General features: G+C 43.0%; 2 protein-coding genes across 2 annotated transcripts; one reads left to right on the top strand and one right to left on the bottom strand.

Annotated features, from left to right (window-relative positions):
• Positions 1–219: 219 nt before the first annotated feature.
• Positions 220–4,501, top strand: MAD2L1 (mitotic arrest deficient 2 like 1). The gene is made up of 5 exons (XM_032762530.2): positions 220–385; positions 801–947; positions 1,547–1,667; positions 2,420–2,523; positions 3,492–4,501. Exons 1-5 carry the CDS (start codon positions 313–315, stop codon positions 3,662–3,664), a joined length of 618 nt encoding a protein of 205 aa, XP_032618421.1. The 5' UTR covers positions 220–312; the 3' UTR covers positions 3,665–4,501.
• A 3,108-nt stretch (positions 4,502–7,609) lies between these two features.
• On the bottom strand, positions 7,610–14,424 carry RPL7L1 (ribosomal protein L7 like 1). Its single transcript, XM_032762527.2, has 7 exons — positions 14,346–14,424; positions 13,896–14,004; positions 11,716–11,879; positions 11,379–11,516; positions 10,981–11,090; positions 10,044–10,256; positions 7,610–9,647 (listed from the first exon to the last, which is right to left on the bottom strand). Exons 1-6 carry the CDS (start codon positions 14,408–14,410, stop codon positions 10,048–10,050), a joined length of 795 nt encoding a protein of 264 aa, XP_032618418.1. The 5' UTR covers positions 14,411–14,424; the 3' UTR covers positions 7,610–9,647; positions 10,044–10,047.
• Positions 14,425–18,050: the final 3,626 nt, after the last annotated feature.

Genomic DNA, 18,050 nt, shown 5'->3' with positions numbered 1-18,050 from the left:
TTCCCACCCCACAGGTCAGCGCGTTCGGAGGAGCCGCCCCCGAAATAGATAGAACGTGCAGCTCCCCAATCCCTGCCAGGCAACGCTAACATCTTGGGCTAGCCCACCGAAGCAGAAAAAGTTACTGCGCCTGCGCACGAAGGGAGGTTCCAGGAGAGACGGCGCGTGCTGGAACTGTTATTATCAGCGAGCAACGCGCATGCGTTAGCGAGAGCCTATGAGGTGCTTTTGTGGCGGCGGTGCAGGGGGCGGCGCCTGATTTGAACGGGCCGGCGGCGGGGTCTGGGACTGCGGGCGCCGCCTGTCTGCGCCATGGCCAAGCAGCAGAGCCGGGAGCAGGGCATCACCCTGCGGGGCAGCGCCGAGATCGTAGCTGAGTTCTTCTGTGAGTGAGCGGAGCGGGGCAGGGCTGCCCCCGTGCCCTGGGGGTGACGGACCCCGCCCGAGGGTCCCTGTAGCGCACCGCGCTGTCCCCGTGCCCTGGGGGTGATGGACCCCGCCCGAGGGTCCCTGTAGCGCACCGCGCTGTCCCCGTGCCCTGGGGGTGATGGACCCCGCCCGAGAGTCCCTGCAGCGCTGCGCGCTTCCTCGGGGAGCGACCCCGAGGCAATGCGGTGACCCGGACATCGCTCAGGGAGTCCCGGGAGCTGCGTCTCCGCCCGACTACTCGCGGCTGCGGAGTTTTGTTCCCTTCCCATCTCGGTAATGAGGCGGAGGGAAGGGGTCGGCGAGTGTGTGGCTGCACGTGGGGGTGCCGGTTGGGAGAGTCCAGTGACCAGACCACTCTACCTGCTTTTCAGCTTATGGCATCAACAGCATTTTATATCAGCGTGGGATCTATCCCTCGGAGACCTTCACGCGTGTGCAGAAATACGGGCTCACTCTGCTGGTAACTACAGATCCTGAACTTAAAAACTACCTGAACAACGTGGTAGAACAGCTAAAAGGTACCGCAGCTCAAATGCACCTAGATGGTAGCTCACACTATTTTATGAACTTTGAACTCCCATGTATTCATCACCTAGCATAATTCTTTAGAATCATGACGTGTTTTTAGAGTGTGGCTTGCATATAAACTGATGTTTCACGTTGTGACAACACAGGCTATCTGTTTTATTTATATTTACCTATTCTATTTCTATTAGGGAGAGCCTTAGTCTAGCAAACACATACATTCTGACCAGTCTTCTCTGAGGCAGAGCAATGTATTCAATCTCTTCACATTCAGAGCTCAAATGTGAATTTTTTAATTGCTAGGGGGTTACATTAGTCTTAACATGTCTGTTCAGTGTGCCCATTTACATAGCCAATTTCTCTCTACCATATTGTTTTTATATTTCTGGATTAGCTATTAGTATTGGAGAGAATGTACACCTTGGAGCTTGTCACTAATTTAGTATGCTCAGTTTAACTATATTAACTGCTTTTCCATAAACAGTGATATTACTAGTGTAGACAGTAAATGTAGCATTAATGAAGACTCAGTCTGCTACATTATCTATATTTTCTGACTTTGGGGAAGTTATTTTTCTCTTGCTTCTTTCAGACTGGTTGTACAAGTGTTTAGTGCAGCGGCTGGTGGTGGTAATCTCTAGTATTGAAAGCAGTGATGTTCTTGAAAGGTGGCAGTTTGACATTGAATGTGACAAGACTGCAAAGGATGAGAGGTAATGTAGTCAAAATTACACAGTTATAAACCCTTCCTGTTGACTACTGCTAGTGGTTTATTAGGTGCAAGTATTAAAGGCCTTTGTTTTGTATTTATAAACTGCCACACAAAAATAATCTGGGTCAATCATTTAAAAAAAACAAACAAACTCTGGTATAGAAGGAACCTGAGCTGGTGTAGTTTATCTTTGACAGCATTTTGTAGCTTTTACTCTACTGGTGTGCTTCACTCTAAATCAAATGGGGGGGAAAAAATTGATCTCAGATGAATATGCAACTCGCACTTGCTTTAAAAGGAGCTGCATAGAAAAGGTAAAATTTTCCCTTGGTACATGTGTGGTTTTTGTTTTGTTTTGTTTTTTCCACCACTGTTCTTCTTCTTGATTTCTCATATTGAGAAGCAGTTGCTTTGGTAACAGTATTGCTCCATGAACTCCAGATCACAGGGAAATCAGGACAGAGACTGGTATCCTTAAGCATTGAGGGGCTTCATGGAAGAACAATGAACTGAAATTTAAACAGTCATTTTTGGTTATGTTTTCCAAACCTTGATCATCCATCTTGTATTTTACTATATAATAATTATGCAATTGAGACTTACATTTCTTGAATGAGAGATATGTCCCTTTATTGTATAGCAAGAACAATAACCGCATCTAAATAATGAAGAGAGGTAGATTTGGAGAAACTTCTCATCATAACAAAAACTTCATTTTTCCCCCTATATTGACAACTTCTTATTCTCTTGCAGTGTACCAAGAGAGAAATCTCAGAAAGCTATCCAGGAGGAAATTCGATCTGTTATCAGACAAATAACAGCCACAGTAACATTTCTGCCTTTACTGGAAACATCCTGTGAGTATTCTAAACCTTTGTGTCTAATGAAACACTACAAACTTTGTGTAGAAGAAAATACCTTAAACCTGAGCCGAAATTTCAATCAGAATGAGACTACCACCTTTCTAATTATGAGCAGTATACTGCTTATGTAGATTTAAATGACAGTCTACATCAAAATGAAGGATTTAATTATAACACCTGACCTAATGTCTATTCTGCAATTATATAATATTCTATGTGCAAGTTGTCTGTTTTTGCAATACAGTTAAACATGAATACTGTAAGTCTAAAACTATATGCTATTCCTGGTTTGGAATCTAACTTCAATTGAGAAGCATTTATTTAAATGTGCTAATAGTTCTAAACATGTTCTCTTCCTGCTACTTAAGTATTTGTAAAGCTATTCCTGGTTAAGTGACCCTCTTCAAAAAGAGACAAACCCTGCTACTGAATTAAAATTATTCAACTTTGAGTTTAAGCATACATATTTGGCAAAAAAAAAAAAAGTTTGTATATGTATATAGCGGAAATGTTCTCCAATAAATTACTTTAGAATAACAAATTACTAGTTTATTTGAGAATAGCTGTGAACTAACTTTTATAAAGTCCTTGCTCAAGTGGGTATTTAAGCCCTGGTTACTGCAAACATACAAGTAACTTTTGCACAACATGTCCTGGTTATACTATAGAACTACTGAACTGCATAAATAAAGTAAAAACGGAAAGGTAAACACTTACTTGCAGTTGTGTTTTTAGGTGATCTTTTAGGAGGCTAAACAAGATTGAAAATTGTTAGTCTGAAAATATGTTTCAAACTTAAAAAGCTCAGTGTTGGCTATACATGGTGTGTATGCGAGGCTAAGTGTAGCATATATGTGAGCTGGTTTTTGTGGGGGCTTTTGGTCAATGGTTTGGAATCAGGTTATGCATTTGCACAATCTGAACAGTATACATAAGTACTGATAACTCTCTTTTGCCTGCAGGTGCCTTTGACTTACTCATTTACACAGACAAAGATTTGGCAGTGCCAGAAAAATGGGAAGAGTCAGGACCACAGTTTATTGCCAACTCTGAAGAGGTCCGTCTTCGTTCCTTCACTACCACCATTCACAAAGTAAATAGCATGGTGGCCTACAAAAAGGATTCTTTTCCTTGATGGAATGAATAAGGTGGTCAGTGTCCATAAACTGCCTTCTTGTAAAGCTGACACTATGAACTGTAGTTTCATCCTGAACAGTATTTTGTGTGGGTGGTTTTTGTTTTTGTGTTTTTTTTCCTGTATCTTTTACTGGAGTTTGGATCAAAATAATAGCAAAAAAAAAAAGCAGTTCTTTTGCTCATGTCACACTATGCTGCACTGAGTCCTTGTTGATCTATTGTCGTCACTCTAATGAGACACACAGGATTTACTTAAGAAAATATGGCAGTGTCTTCTTATACTGAACAGTATGCCAAATCCATTCTAGATTGGAGCACCAACAGCAATATGAAACATTTAACTCCTCTAAAACTTGGCTTAGAAAGGCTGTCTAGAGAGAATACATTTACAATTGCCCTGGAATACTCTTTAAATGGCAATTGTTACCTAATCTTCAATACGATCTCATAATGAATACATATGAGGTGCACACTAACAGACTTCTAAAAATATACTGTTATGCAAAAAAAAAAAAAAGGTTCTGACAAATCGGGGTTGTTCTTGATCGCAATTTAGGTGGATAGTGATGTTAATGAAGATGATCCTGGGATTAATCCACTACTGAAGTCTCCTCCCTGTTCCTCCCACCGCTCTGCTCCAGGGCAGAAATTATAAAATCAGTCCTTTCCACTGTGTAATGAAAGGTCTGGATATAATGAATGATTGATTTGTACTCTGACCTATACAAAGATTTTGGGTATCATTTTACTCTGTAGGTAACATTTTCTTGTTAATATGTCTTATTTTGTATTCATGTTTTATAGAATAAAGCTCTAAAACCTTTAATGAAAACTTTTTACACTTGTGCAGTATCTGAATTTCATACTTCTTGGACAATGTCCTTAAGTTTTTGTGCAAGTCAAATACTACTCAGAAAGGCTTAGCATCACTATCACAGCTTCTGTTACCTGTTTCACCTGGTTTAAGTTTTGTAACTGAAGATTGCAGAAGTGAGACTTTATTCTATAGGCTTATAGAATTTGTGCACAGGATAAGAAAAAATGATTGTTTAATGGTACTTGGTGTATAGATTCCCCTGCTCGGTGTAGGTTTTTATATAAAAGAATATCAAGTGAGGGTACTTAAAGGCAAAAGTAATACCTGAAACTGCTTCTATTTCAACTGAACAATATCCTTTTTAAGCAGACTTAGAAAATGACAAAGTTGCATGAACAACTTTAAAGCTGCACACCTTATACCAAAAAAAAAATTTCTGAACAGTTAAGATCATATGTAACTTTCTTCAACTGAGCATATTACAATCTTAAAAACACTCAAACATACTTTGGGGGGGGTAGAGTGCTAATTTCAAGGCTATAATCTGATCTAATAAGAACTTCAGAGGAAGGCTAAATAGCTCTTCTGATTGAAGAGCACTTCATACTTCCAGTCATTTTGGCAATAAGGCCCTTTTGAAGAAAAGATCTCTTGCTGTTAAAAACTTAGATTTAACTCTTCATTTTTAAAAAAGCCAGAAACTTTAGCTAAAGAGGTTTCAGGCCAGAAACTGAAATGAAAAGTGAGTGTAAATGATAAAATTTAGAATGGAAAAACTTATGCAGTCATTCTTGCTTACCTGTTTGCAGAAAAATAAGGTGGTGGTTTTTTTTTTTTTAAATAAGCTGTGTATTCCCAAAATACACTTTATGGGCAGAGCTACCAGCTCTGCCCATAGTTGCCTGACTCTTATAAGATGCTGTCTTTAGTCCAGGGGTTCTCACAACAAATTTTTTGGTGGCCTGTGATGGGATAGCTTGGCCCTGCACTGGTACTGCAGGGGGTTAACCCTTCCCTCCTAGCAGAGGAAGCCCCACCTCTAAGGCTCTGCTCCAACTAGTATAAAAGCCTGCAGAGCTGCTCAAGTCAGGGCTGGCTGCCAAGGAGGAAGGATGCTTGGAAGAGGCTTCAGGCCAGGAGCCACTACAGCCCTTGCCTGCAAGAGTTGAAGGTCCAGAAACCTCAACCAGAGGCTTGTGGCTATCAGAACCCCAGGGAGTGTCTGGTGCTGGGGAACCTGGAGACCCTGATGTCATACGAACTACTGCTGTTGAACTGGTAGGAAGTGACCCAGGGAAGATAAGGGAGTGGTTCCTCCCATGGTTATGAGGTCAGTGTGTTTCAGTTGGATTCCCCACTGACCCCATGGTGAACTGCTCTGCCACTGTCAGGGCCTGGGCCCCCTTACTAGGGGCCACTGCCCCTCTGTGACAGCCCCCGTTACCTGACCCCCCATTTTGCCTTCAAAAGGGGGCAGCATGGACCCCAGCCACTAGGCTGCACTCTCCCACTCAGGGATGGAGAAGTTAGATGGACTCTGGCCATTGGACTGCACTACCCTAGGGACACACTGCATGGACTCCAGCTGCTAGGCTGCATTATCCCACTCAGGGAGAGGCAATATACAGACCTTGGCCATTGGGCCACACTGTGCTGACTACTGGAGGGGGGTTAAAAACAGACATAGGAGTAGAGAGGTGGAGTTACTACTCATCCCTCCCCAACTCAAGGGGTTGGTGAGGTACAAAACCAGCCACATGGCTCAGAGTGCTGCCACCAACTCTTGGTGGTGGCCACGCTGACAATTTTACCTAAAATACTTAACTTTATATGTGCATATTTTTGTTTTCCTAATGTCCAAATCATTGTAATTTATGTGGGGGTTTTCAGACTAATAAATATACAATGGTCTCTATTCTTTCCTAGACCAAACAGAATAGAAACACAAAAGGTAGTTTGCATGTTCTTGTCTGTTTGTTTTGCTTTTTTGGTTGCTTTCTTAAAAAAAGAACTTGTTAGCTAGTAAGTCTGCTGCTGTGAAAAGCCCCAGGAAAAATTAAGCCCTGGATGGGGAGGTATGCAGGGGGGAATGGGGGGTGAGTCTGGGACCAGAGCCAGGTATCATGTGGATGGAGCCTAATCCATGTTGGTTCTGGCAGCTGCTGGTCATGCTTGGGGAGTATTGCCTGTGCCCTGTAACTGCAGGAAGATTCAAACCTGGACCCCACAGTTTGTAAACAAAGAAGCTATCACTAGAGACAAAAAATAAGGGCCCACACATGCACACCCAAACTCAGTTTGCTCAGCTTGTCTCAGCTGACAATTACTCTGCTTTCTTCAGATACTGTGGCAGTTCCTTTTCACAATAGTTCTTTCTCCTTCATATAAGTGACTGAGTCATGATAAATCCTGTCATGTTTCAATGTTCAAAAATATATAGATGTAAATGATATTTTTCTACTAGGAAATTAGCCAGGTTGAGAATTTATGCCTTCAGTGACCCACTGGTTGAATCACAGTCCCATTGGTTGACCTGTGGCTGAGAATATGGAGGATCAAGCTGTATTGAAATAAGAGAGTAAAATCTGAATGGTGGGTTAGATATTTTGTTAATTACATATGATCTAAAAAATCAGATTCTTGCTTGGTTTCTCTGTTGGAGTTCTCTACATGTGTGGTATAAGTATGCATTCCTCTAGACTAAGAAGTTTACTGAAAACTTTATAGTCCAAGGAAAATCCAGATAACCTCTTAAAGGTGATTTGCAAAGCTTTTCTGCATTTGTTCACTTTAGTTTACAATACCCATGGTCTTGGAAGATCCACTTCTGCTTGATTTCTGTCAAACACCCTGCTTTCATGATTTAAAAATAAAGGGATTCCTTAGGGCAAGTATTGAAGCTACATGACAGAGGTTCTTAGGCTCAGCTCCCTGCTTTCATCACTGCTGTTTGCATAATAATCAGATGCAAACACCGTTGCCTTATCTCACTCTTTAATACATTACTGCCTTCGACCCAAGGGTGGGAGGCAAAAAGCTTCAGACTAAGGGCATGTCTAAGCTGCAATGCTTTAACTGATATAATTTTAAATCAATGTAGATAAGTCAGTGCAAAAAGGCTACATGGACACTTTGATTTAAACCAGGTTTATTTTGTCTTATCCTAAACTGATAAATGACTCAATGTGAAAGAACATCCATGCAGGAACTTGCATCAGTTTAAGAACTAATTTAAGTTAAACTCATGCAAATTCCCCATGGGGACATGTTTACAGCAATTAACATTATAGCTTACTAATTTAACACATCCATGAGGTTTCTGATGGAACTATTTTTAACAGAAAATGAAGTTACAAGTGGTTAAGGCCTATGTCATGTGTGGAAGAAGAAATAAAACAAAAGTTTGTCTTTAAAAAAGTTACATGCTATATGACAGTAATAGAAAAATTCAAAAGCTTTATAGGTCACCTTTAACACTTCAAGTAGAGGAAATTTGCATTATAGGAGTAAAGCATACCATAAAAAAGGTCAAATTTCTTCACTTGTTCTTATACAGCCATAGCAATACTCCAGTGTTTTTATCCATATATCTCAAATATAATTGTTCTCATTTTACATATTGGGAAACTGAGGCACAGAGAGGCACCAAATTACCCAAGACTACAAAGTCAGTCAGAGATGGGAGAACATACAATTCTCTTTACTCTGAGTCTAGTGTACACTGACCAATGCTGTTCCTTAAGATCTTGCAAGACTTAAGTCAAACCCAAGAGTTGAATTATTTACTGTCCAATACAAGTCTTCAATAAGATCTGCACAAGAACTGTTTTCTATTAGAGGGAGAAAAAATGAACACATCCACTTTGAGAGGCATTGAAAACAGATGTACTACCAATATCACTTCATTTTCAGCCTATGACAAATCTATTCATACCCTAATATTTGTTCCCAAAGTTATGTGAAAAGGTCATTTTTACTGAAGTGCAGCGGTCTCTTCCCACACACTTTAACACCATCATTTGCTTCCCTTCCAAATGGCAACTGCGTCAACAAGACAGGGTCAGAAGCACTTCCTTTGCAAATGACTGCAAAACAGCATAGGTACTCCTCTCCAAGGAGTGTAATCCCACTTAGTTTCATACTGCAATCAGAGCACCACCTTCCAATTTCTTCTGCCACTACTAGTTAGGTTTAAGGATATTCAATTCTCATGTTCAGTACAGACAGAAGCTCAGTTTTACTAAAGAAAATTGCCCTCCTGAATTCCTCTCTCCTGCTTGTTGATTTATTACACATAATCTCAAATTACAGCGGAGTTTGATAATTTATTTGAAAGTCACTGAGTAAGAAAGGACTTCTGTACAGTTTTAATCAATGAGGTAAAGGTCAAACAAGATTTCCTTTCCTGGAAAGGGTGAGTCCCTGTAAAGTCTGATTTAGGAGAATCTAAAAGGCATCATGTGATCAAGCAGCAGCAGATCACCACTTTTGCAGTGGGCTAAACATGGTCTGGACATTTCAGAAATTATAGAACCTCTGTTAGTTTGTTTACTGCCAGCAGCTTGCTCAGCAACAGTGACTGAGGGATGTATTTACAATACACTCCTCAGCCTTAACTGTGCATCAGGAAGGATAAACTTCTTACCAGGCGACTGTGATTGTGATACTAAGGGAAATTGGTAGCTGGCGGAAAGTGCAACGTCACTAGAGACAAACTGATTCAGTTTGAGAGGACTGAATCACAAGATCCTTAGGCACAAGTCAGCTGCAATGAAGGATTAAATAATGGCAAAGGAACCACCATCTTCCAAACCCCTTGTTTGCAGGTACAAGTTCATTCCAAAGGATAGATCCTTCAAAAGAAAGATGGTATAAAACCAACAATAGTAAAAATTTGTCTTAGTGATGTGTTTCATCAGACGTACAGGAAAGCTCTGCTCCCCGCAAGTTCAAGTCACTTTTTGCTCATATTTGATTGCAATTTGACTTCTTCCTGGAGAAGGAACAGTACTAAATCCATCTCCTTCATGCATGATATCCCCTTGAAGGCAGAAGAAGTTAGCAGACAGGAGATGTAATGTCACATTGCTCAGTTCCAACAGTCTGCGAGAACAAACGTACAGCATGGAGCAGAAGATAAAAACCTAAAATCCTTATACGGACCCTAGATGACAAGAAGGAAAAGAGATATCAGCTTTAAGAGCGTCACAAGTACAAAAAGTGTCTGGCTTCTAAGGAAGCATTCAGTGAGACTGCTGATGTCTAAAGGAAAATACAGTGGCAAACCTTAGAAATATCAATCCAGTGCTGTCTTATTTATAGGGTACCCTGAAGAGTTGTAAATGCTTTGCATGCAATCTAAATATCTCCACATTGACAAGCTGCTAGCTTTTCACTTCAAGAACTCCAACTTCCCACTGCTCTGACGGTCATTTCTGTACAATCAACGATCAAGTATGAGGCCAGTGGACAATATTTTTTAAAAATAGATGGTATGAATAATTTGCAGAACTCATACCAATCAACACTCTGGTACAGGAAGGAAATAACCACTCCTCACCTGACTAGTTCAGCTGACGTATGAGCTTGTTGATTCCCTCGCCTCGGTACCCAGGTTCACCTATCTCCTTGACAAAACCCACTTTGTTACGTGCAGCATGGCGAGCAACAGAGAGATGAAATGGCCATAAGAAGTTAGTGATTTCTCGGAAATGCTTCCCAGCTGAATAAATTTCATGAATAAGATCTTCCAGGCAAATAATATCAAACTTCCCTGGGGGAGGAAGGGCATAAATAAATAAGGAGATGCACAACTATAAAATCCTTCTGCACCTCACCAGTCTACTCTCACATTTCCACACAAATATTTTCATCTTCTCTCAATGAGTCGCAGTCTCTCCATATATCACAAACCATTCAAGTCACAGACCCCCACCTAAGTTCCATGTAAGCTGCACAGCAGCCTATTTAGCACCGTGCAGGTGATCAATGAACCCCCCGGGGACCAGCTGGGGAGGGGGCACCCCTCCCCCAGGCCCCAATCTGCCACGGCTGGGGCAGCCCAGACCTGCTGTGGCCAGGGCACCCGTCCTGGGGCCAGGAAAGGGGCACCTATCTTGCAGCCCCCGCCCCAGAGCTGCAGCGGGGAGAGAGAGCTGGGGTGAGTCCTCTCGCCCCACTGTAGCCCCAGAGCACTCTCCTTTACCCCAAACCCTTCATCCCTGGTTCCAGTTCAGAGCCCATATCCAGTCAGAGCCCTCACACCCCTGCAACCCAACCTTGTGCCCCAGCCCTGAGCCCCTCCCACACTCAGAACCCCTTGACCCCATCCCCACCACATTAATTTTATTATGTATATTAATATGAAGGTTGTATGTCACACATCGCCTCCATATTGGTGCATGTAACAAAATTCATTCTTCATACAGGTGGAAAAATTAAGGGGAAAACTGGTTCCCACTTCCCTAATTTCACTGTCTTTAGGTCCTCTTCCTCACCTAGATGCTCCTCTATCAGAGTGTTGTCTGTCAAAGGAAACCTCTTCTTGCTGATCTTTGCTTGACCTCGTTTCAGGATGAGCTCTCGTACAGATTTCAGATTGGGATGTCTGTACAAAATCAAATACCTGGTTGTTACTGCAGGAGGTATTAACAGTGCAGCAGAGAGTTAACCAAGGGGCTCTCCTACATCACTATCATGTCACAGAATAAGTAGTGCTAGTATTTGAAGCATATTTAGAGAAAAGGGTCCCAAAACCTTTTTTAGATATCAAGACACCAAAGTTGAGAACTGAATTGAAAGAGTTAACTAACCAAGAGGAAAACAACATAAAAAAGCCACTATGAATAATATTTACAGTTTACCACTGTATTTTGAAAATCAGAGGATTACTCACCCCCATGCTACATAGGGCTCCACAGTGCGCAGCATCTTCAGTGAGGCTGGAGTCAGTTTAATGAATGTGCCGCTGAAAATCTTCCTCAACCGCAGCATCTGTATCACCCTCCGCACCCTTAGACTCACCCCTTTAATCCTGAATTAGAGAACACACACTGGTAAGTGTTCTTCTCCCACCCAGGCATCGCCCCACGAACACTTGCAGGGGGCTGTATCTTGATAACCCCCATCTTCTCCTTTCCACTGCAGGAGCTGTAGACCAGGAAATGAGCCTGGGCAAGTACAGAGGAAACCAGCAAAAGGAAGGAGATGGTATAAAAGAAGAAGTTCCTTACTGTGCAATCCGTACAACAAAGGCCAACTTGGGGCCCTGAGGTAGAACCATTTGGCCAGGTTTCTGTTCCATGCGCTTCAACCGGACCTCATCTCTATGTTTGCGCCATGAATCTCGAACAAATGTCTCAATACGTTTGAACTGTATCTGCTTCCCCTTCTGGTGCTAAATACAGAGAAATGAGAGATGATCAGCTCTATCAGAAGGTGTAGATGGCCCCCCGCCGTGGGCCAGCCTTCTGTGTTCCCCTTTTGTGGGCCGGCCTTGCGGCCCAGTACAGACCTAGTCATTAGCTACAATTCATGAGGAGCCAGCCTATTGAACCTTTTACCTGAGCAAATTAGAAAAATGTATGTGGAGAAGTGCAGAACATATACCTGAATACTCAATCTGACAGCAATGCAGCTAAGCATGACTGAGAAATTAAATGAACCCTGTGCAGCCTGAAGTGAACAGGGCTCCACAGCTAAATATACTGCAAGACCAACCCATGGAAAGCCATAGGTCAGCAACGATCCAAAAAGCCAAAAACCATTTTTCCACTGAAAAATGCATATTTGGATTGACCAAAACATTTCACAAATTTGTGCTGATTTTGGCAAGTTATTTCAGTCAAAACAAAAAAAGAAACATAGTGGAAATGTCCAAAATCCCTGGTTTTGATATTAGGGGCTAGATCACACACCAAAAATGGAGAAGCAAGATGTGATGGTCCCCAATAACCTTGAGCTCATATGGAATGTAGGAGTCCCGGGTTCAAATCCCTGCTATGGAGCATGTCCCGCTCACAAGTGAGTGCTCTAATCCAGTGGTTTTCAAACTGCACGTCATGACCCAGTATTAGGTCACAGCGGCTCTGGTCAGCACCACCGACCGGGCCGTTAAAAGTCCCGTCAGTGGTGCTGCCCGGCTAAGGCAGGCTAGTTTCTACCTGTTCTGATACCACACTGCACTCCAGAATTGGCCAGCACCAGGTCTGGCTCGTACGCGATGTAGGGGCACGGGGCTCTGCGTGCTGCACCCACCCCGTGGCTCTGCTGGGAGGGAAGGGCCTGGTGCCTGCAAGCAAGAGCCACACAGAGCTACTTGCACACCTCCGCCTAGGAGCCGGACCTGCTGCTGGCCACTTCCAGGGCGCAGTGTATTCCACAGTGTCAGGACAGGCAAGACCTGCCTTAGCACCACCGCTGACTGGGAGCTGCCCGAGGTAAGCCTGTTCCCCAGCCCTCTTCCCCAGCTCTGAGCGCACCCTCCCCATACTCCTCCGTCATGGGCATCAAAAATTTTCTTCAACTGTGTCACTAGAAAAAACGTTTGAAAACCACTGATCTAATTAATTACTCATTCTCTGTCCCAATTAATAATTATTTCATACAAAGTAAGAACAGCTTCAACAGGACAGACTGAGACAGCCACTCCAGAAAACCCACTAGCTGGAGATTATGGCACTCACTTGGAAAATGAGAGATCTGGAGTTCAAATCCCTGATTCAAATCAGGCAGACTGAGGTACTAACCCTGGATTTCCCACATCCTGGGCCAGTGCTATAACTACTGGGCATGGGGGTGCGGAAGAGAAAAATATCACTCCCTACTCTGTTTTTCCTTGAGAAATGATTGCTTAGGCAGGTAACTCCAGGAGAGATCATGATTGCTAATCCTGAGCAGAGACAGGCTCCTAAATCTGGGCCAAATGAAGGTGCTTAAGTCCCTTAGAGGGGTGTGGCTTCTATGCAACCTGTGAGTTCTCTACAGACCACAAGTAACTAGTCCATAAACCACAATCTGGGAACCAAACATGTTTTCTGCAACACTTCTTTGTCCAGCGTAGACAGGTTTTAGCTGGCAATTCAGCTTGGTACTACAACTAGGTAAACTACAAATAAAATCCCCAGGCCACAGAGACATATAGCAATTACAACAGCCATCCCCGGATCCCCTGCAGCAATCCCATATCCTGTGCGTTAGAAATGGTGCTTCTTCCCACATCTACACCCCTCCATAGCAGCCCCACCCCCCAACTATTAAACTACAGAAACGCTCGGAGTCTTTTCCATAGGCAATAACCCATAAAAGTGCAGCCCCAGCCTCGCATGGGGAATGTGCTTTAGCAGCCTCCACCTCAGAGACGAGCTGCAGAGGCATGAGAAAAGGTGCTGCTGCTCTAGCACAGGGCTCGTACCTTCCTCTTTTCCAACAGCGCCTGCTTTGCCTGGGTGGCCTTGAGGGCCTGATACGCCTTCCGCTTCTTCAGCAAGTTCTCCGGCACCAGGGGGATCTTCCTTTTGGATCTAACGCAAGAGAACACGGCAAGCGAGACCCGTCACCGCGCCGGACCGGGCGGGGAGGAGAGTCCGGCTCAGAGCTTCCTCACGGGCCCCTCCCGCCGCGCCTGGCCTGGCCAGGGAGCGCGGCCCGCGTTCAGCGTCAGGCAGATACGGGACCGCCTGCCCCGCTCCCGCCCGCGGGGACCCACCGCGCACGTGCGTCCCCTCCCGCCGCCCCAACGGCACACAGCCACCCCCACCCTTCTCGGTAGCGCTCCGGGGCCCTCCCGATCCCAGGGGCCTCCCTCCCCGGGGATGGAAACGGATCCTCCCTGCCAGCTCCCGCTCGCAAATTAACCACTCACTCCGGCTCCGGCTCCGCCATAGTGCCGCCTCCGCCTGAGTCTGGAGTCATGCCACTACTGCGCATGCGGCTTCTTTGCCAACGAGCACTGCGCCGTACACGTAGAGAAGAGATGTCATCACCGCGCATGCGTCCGTCTACCGCCGCTAGGGGGCTCTCTATCTCCCCTGAAAGCATAGACTCTATCTCTATGGTTTGGCTGTGACCTCCACCTGCGGGCTTGGGAGCGGGGTGGTTTGTTGCTGAGGTTAAGAAGAGCGGGGGGTTGGAGCGGCGTTGGGCTGCGGTTGAGGCCTGGCAGCGTATAAGGGCTTCAAAAACAACACCAGCTAGCATGGGGGCTGGATAAAAAAATCAGACTTGGTAATCTCTTGTGGGCGAGAAAGTGCGGCCTGAGAAGGCTAAAATACTGCGGTTAACGTGCCTGGAAACCTAGAGGACCAGTCGTTCCAGGTATCAACCCATGCTTCAGCTGCCACTCCCCGGGATACAAGTAGCTAAGAGGAAAAAGGTCTGTGAGATTTGTAAGGGGAGTGCAGTAGTGCAAGCATTCCGACAGGAATGTCAGCCCCTTCAACAATCATGCAATTGGTTTAAAAATCATGAAAGTTTAACAACATAAGACATTATTTTGATTTACCTTCTGGTTTGGAGACTTTTAAGATTCACTTGGGTCACATTTTCAAGCTTTTTTTCACAACAACGGGATAGAAACTTAATTTAAAAAAAATGAAAGCTGAGATTCTTACCCAATCACATGCTTCCAGGAGCTGGGGCTTTAAGAAAAGCACCAAATATTGTGAGGAGTATGGGAAACAATTGAGGAGTGTGTTTTTGGGAACCACACAGCCTCAGTAGCTGAAGTACCTACAATCCTGTCCCAGCCATGGGGTGATCTGCACACTACCAGCCAAGGTTTGGTACTCCTGCATGCTGGTGACTCCACAAAAGAGTGATGCATATGCCTGGAATAATGTAACAATTATATTAACAATAAGTTATTCAGGGCAGAGGCTATGTGTCTATGTGTTTGTATAGCACCAAGCAGCCTGGGGCGCTCTTATTGGCATCGGGTGCTACTGCTGTTAAAATACGAATGTGTGTTCCTTGCCATTTTTACTTTCCAAACCATGGAAAAAATAAAGAAGCATCTCTCTGCATCATATAATCAAAGAGACAAGTTGGGTGATAATATCTCTTATTGGACCAACTTTTATTGACATCTCTTTCACCAACAGGCATTAGTCCAATAAAAGTTATTACCTCACACACCTTGTCTCTAATAGTCTGGGACTGACATGGCTACAATAACACTGCATATCATATAATCAAAGTCCTTTGGGGCACCCTATCTAACTGCAGTATGATAGACATCAAGCACTTGAAATCTAATAATTTTCAAGTATAAGTTGAAAGTTAATATCATTACAGGTATTACACCTACCTTTGAATCCTGATGCTAGCTTGTGTGCTATTGCAGCTATAATATCCAAACAAAATCACTTTTCTTCTTCTGTAAGAGGCAGCCATATTTACAAATGCTTCTTGCTAATTTATGAATATTGCTATTATCTTTTAACAAAAAGACAATTGTACATACCATACAACAAGCATTATAAGTTCATAGATTCCACGGCCAGAATGGACCATTATGATCATCTAGTCCATTGATTTTCAACCGGTGGTCCACTGACCGCTGGGGGTGTGCTGACTATGTCAAAAGGATCCGCAAAAGGTTGTGTTACCATAGAACAGTGGTTTTCAATGTGTGGTCCCTGGACCTCGGGGGGTCCAAAGACCATGTCTAAGACTTCCAAAGGCATCCACACCTCCATTCAAAAATTTTAGGGGTCTGCAAATGAAAAAAGGTTGAAAACTGCTGATAGTCTGACTTCCTGTGTAACTCATGCCATAGAACTTCCCCAAAATTATTCCGACAGCACATATTTTAGAAAAAACATCTAATCTTTATATAAAAATTGCAGCGATGGAGAATCCAGCACAACCCTTGGTAAGTTGTTCCAATGATTAATTACCCTCACTGTTAAAAATGTACATTTTATTTCCAGTCTGAATTTGTCTAGCTTCAACTTCCAGCCATTTTATCATGTTATACCTTCCTCTGCTAGATAGAAGAGCTCATTATCAAATATTTGTTCTCCATATAGGTACTTATAGACTGTCATCAAGTCTCCCCTTCAACAGCCTATAGTGTTAACCTCTTGCCATGAATTAATTGCTCAGTTATTCAGCATTCATTCAGCTGACTGCACCCTTTCGCTTAGAGAGGATTAGAACAGAATTAAGATTTTTTTTTGCACCTTTCTTTTCCTGACAAGTACAGATGTGTTAGATGAACATTAGTTTCCATCCCAGAATTTTAATCACATTAAGTATCTCACTCTGCTGGGTGTAAATTAAAGTGTACTTCTATTCTTAAATTTCCCTTACAGCTTTTCTCTTACTATATCAAGTTAACATTTGGAGCTCTGTGTTAGTAGATTCTTTAACCTCATTCTGTGAGGTTCAACATGTTCCATTCATGGGCCACTAACTTTCTAAAAGGAAATAATTAATTCTGTTTCAGAGTTTAGCACTAGAGACTTTAGGGATATCATTTTACAGACAGTGAACAGGAAAACTTGACTTCCTGAAGCATTTCTGAATATTTTTTTTAGCTTCTGCTAATTGACATCAAGGAACTTCTAACTGTAACTGATGCCCTGTTAGCATTTTTAATGGCTAACGATAATTAACCTGAGAAAAATTGAAGGAAAAATGAATCCTAAAGGACAACACAATGTGAAACCATGTTTCCTAAGTGAGTAAATGACTTACTTCTGAATAAAGGCTCAGTGACTGTAACCCTGAATTCAGTGGAAGTACTTACTTGATTAAGAGCTGCTTGCTTAGGCCCAAGGTATGTGCTGCGTGCAAACCAGTGACACTTTATTTCGATGGGGCTACTCACAGAGGATGATGCCACTCAGCGTAAGAGAGAGGAGAATCTGACTCACTGCTGGCAATGGTTGTAAGAGCAGGATGCTGATTCTAATATATTCTTAATAGGAATGTCTGAATTTATCATGTTTTGTGTCATATTTTTGGTCAGCTTATTATTCCTATGATAGATCTGTGTCTTCAGCTTTGACCAATAAACATGAATGTACTGTACCATAAATGGAAAATGCAAAGAGAATGTAAGAATGGAGATATGCTCCATTCTGCTCTCTCCCAGGCTAAAGGAACACTTTCTGGGTTACTGGGAAGATGCTATGATGTAAGTAATACTGTCTGCAATGAATAAATATGAATTGCTTTTTCTAACACATTATAATGTATAAATAATTTTGAATCATATCCTGCAACCCTTAGCCATTTAACTAATCCTTCTCATGCAAGTAGTACCATTGCTTTCCATAAGACTATCGGTGTGAGTGAGATGCAGCCCTTTAGATGCCCTCTCCCCCTTTTACAAGTGATTTATAACATCATTTGTAAAGTACTTTAAAATAATGTATACTTGGTTCAACAAGTAAGAATGGGTGAAAAGGTTTGGAGAGTTAGTGTAAATAGGTCACCATGCTTGCTCAGCTTGACCCCTCTGTTCAGGCCTGTGTAACCTTTCCTATCCCAATCTGCTAATTGGTCTTCTAGCCTCCCCTGACACATGACATGGCTGTTGATGACACGCCCAAACACCTCC

The sequence above is a fragment of the Chelonoidis abingdonii genome, chromosome 5 (genome assembly GCF_003597395.2).
Source record: "Chelonoidis abingdonii isolate Lonesome George chromosome 5, CheloAbing_2.0, whole genome shotgun sequence".
In the NCBI taxonomy this organism is placed as follows: domain Eukaryota; kingdom Metazoa; phylum Chordata; order Testudines; family Testudinidae; genus Chelonoidis; species Chelonoidis abingdonii.
This window is presented reverse-complemented; position numbering and strand designations above follow the sequence as displayed.

What these genes read in the sequence shown, in the direction of transcription:
- MAD2L1 (XM_032762530.2), top strand. Translation starts at nt 313, where the DNA reads ATGGCCAAGCAGCAGAGCCGGGAGCAGGGCATCACCCTGCGGGGCAGC. An exon ending in GATCGTAGCTGAGTTCTTCT is followed by an intron (nt 386 to 800) that starts GTGAGTGAGCGG and finishes CCTGCTTTTCAG; the next exon opens with CTTATGGCATCAACAGCATT. An exon ending in AAGACTGCAAAGGATGAGAG is followed by an intron (nt 1,668 to 2,419) that starts GTAATGTAGTCA and finishes ATTCTCTTGCAG; the next exon opens with TGTACCAAGAGAGAAATCTC.
- RPL7L1 (XM_032762527.2), bottom strand. Translation starts at nt 14,410, where the DNA reads ATGCGCAGTAGTGGCATGACTCCAGACTCAGGCGGAGGCGGCACTATG. An exon ending in TTTGTTGTACGGATTGCACA is followed by an intron (nt 11,517 to 11,715) that starts GTAAGGAACTTC and finishes TCTCTAATTCAG; the next exon opens with GATTAAAGGGGTGAGTCTAA. An exon ending in TCTGATAGAGGAGCATCTAG is followed by an intron (nt 10,257 to 10,980) that starts GTGAGGAAGAGG and finishes TTCCTCCCCCAG; the next exon opens with GGAAGTTTGATATTATTTGC.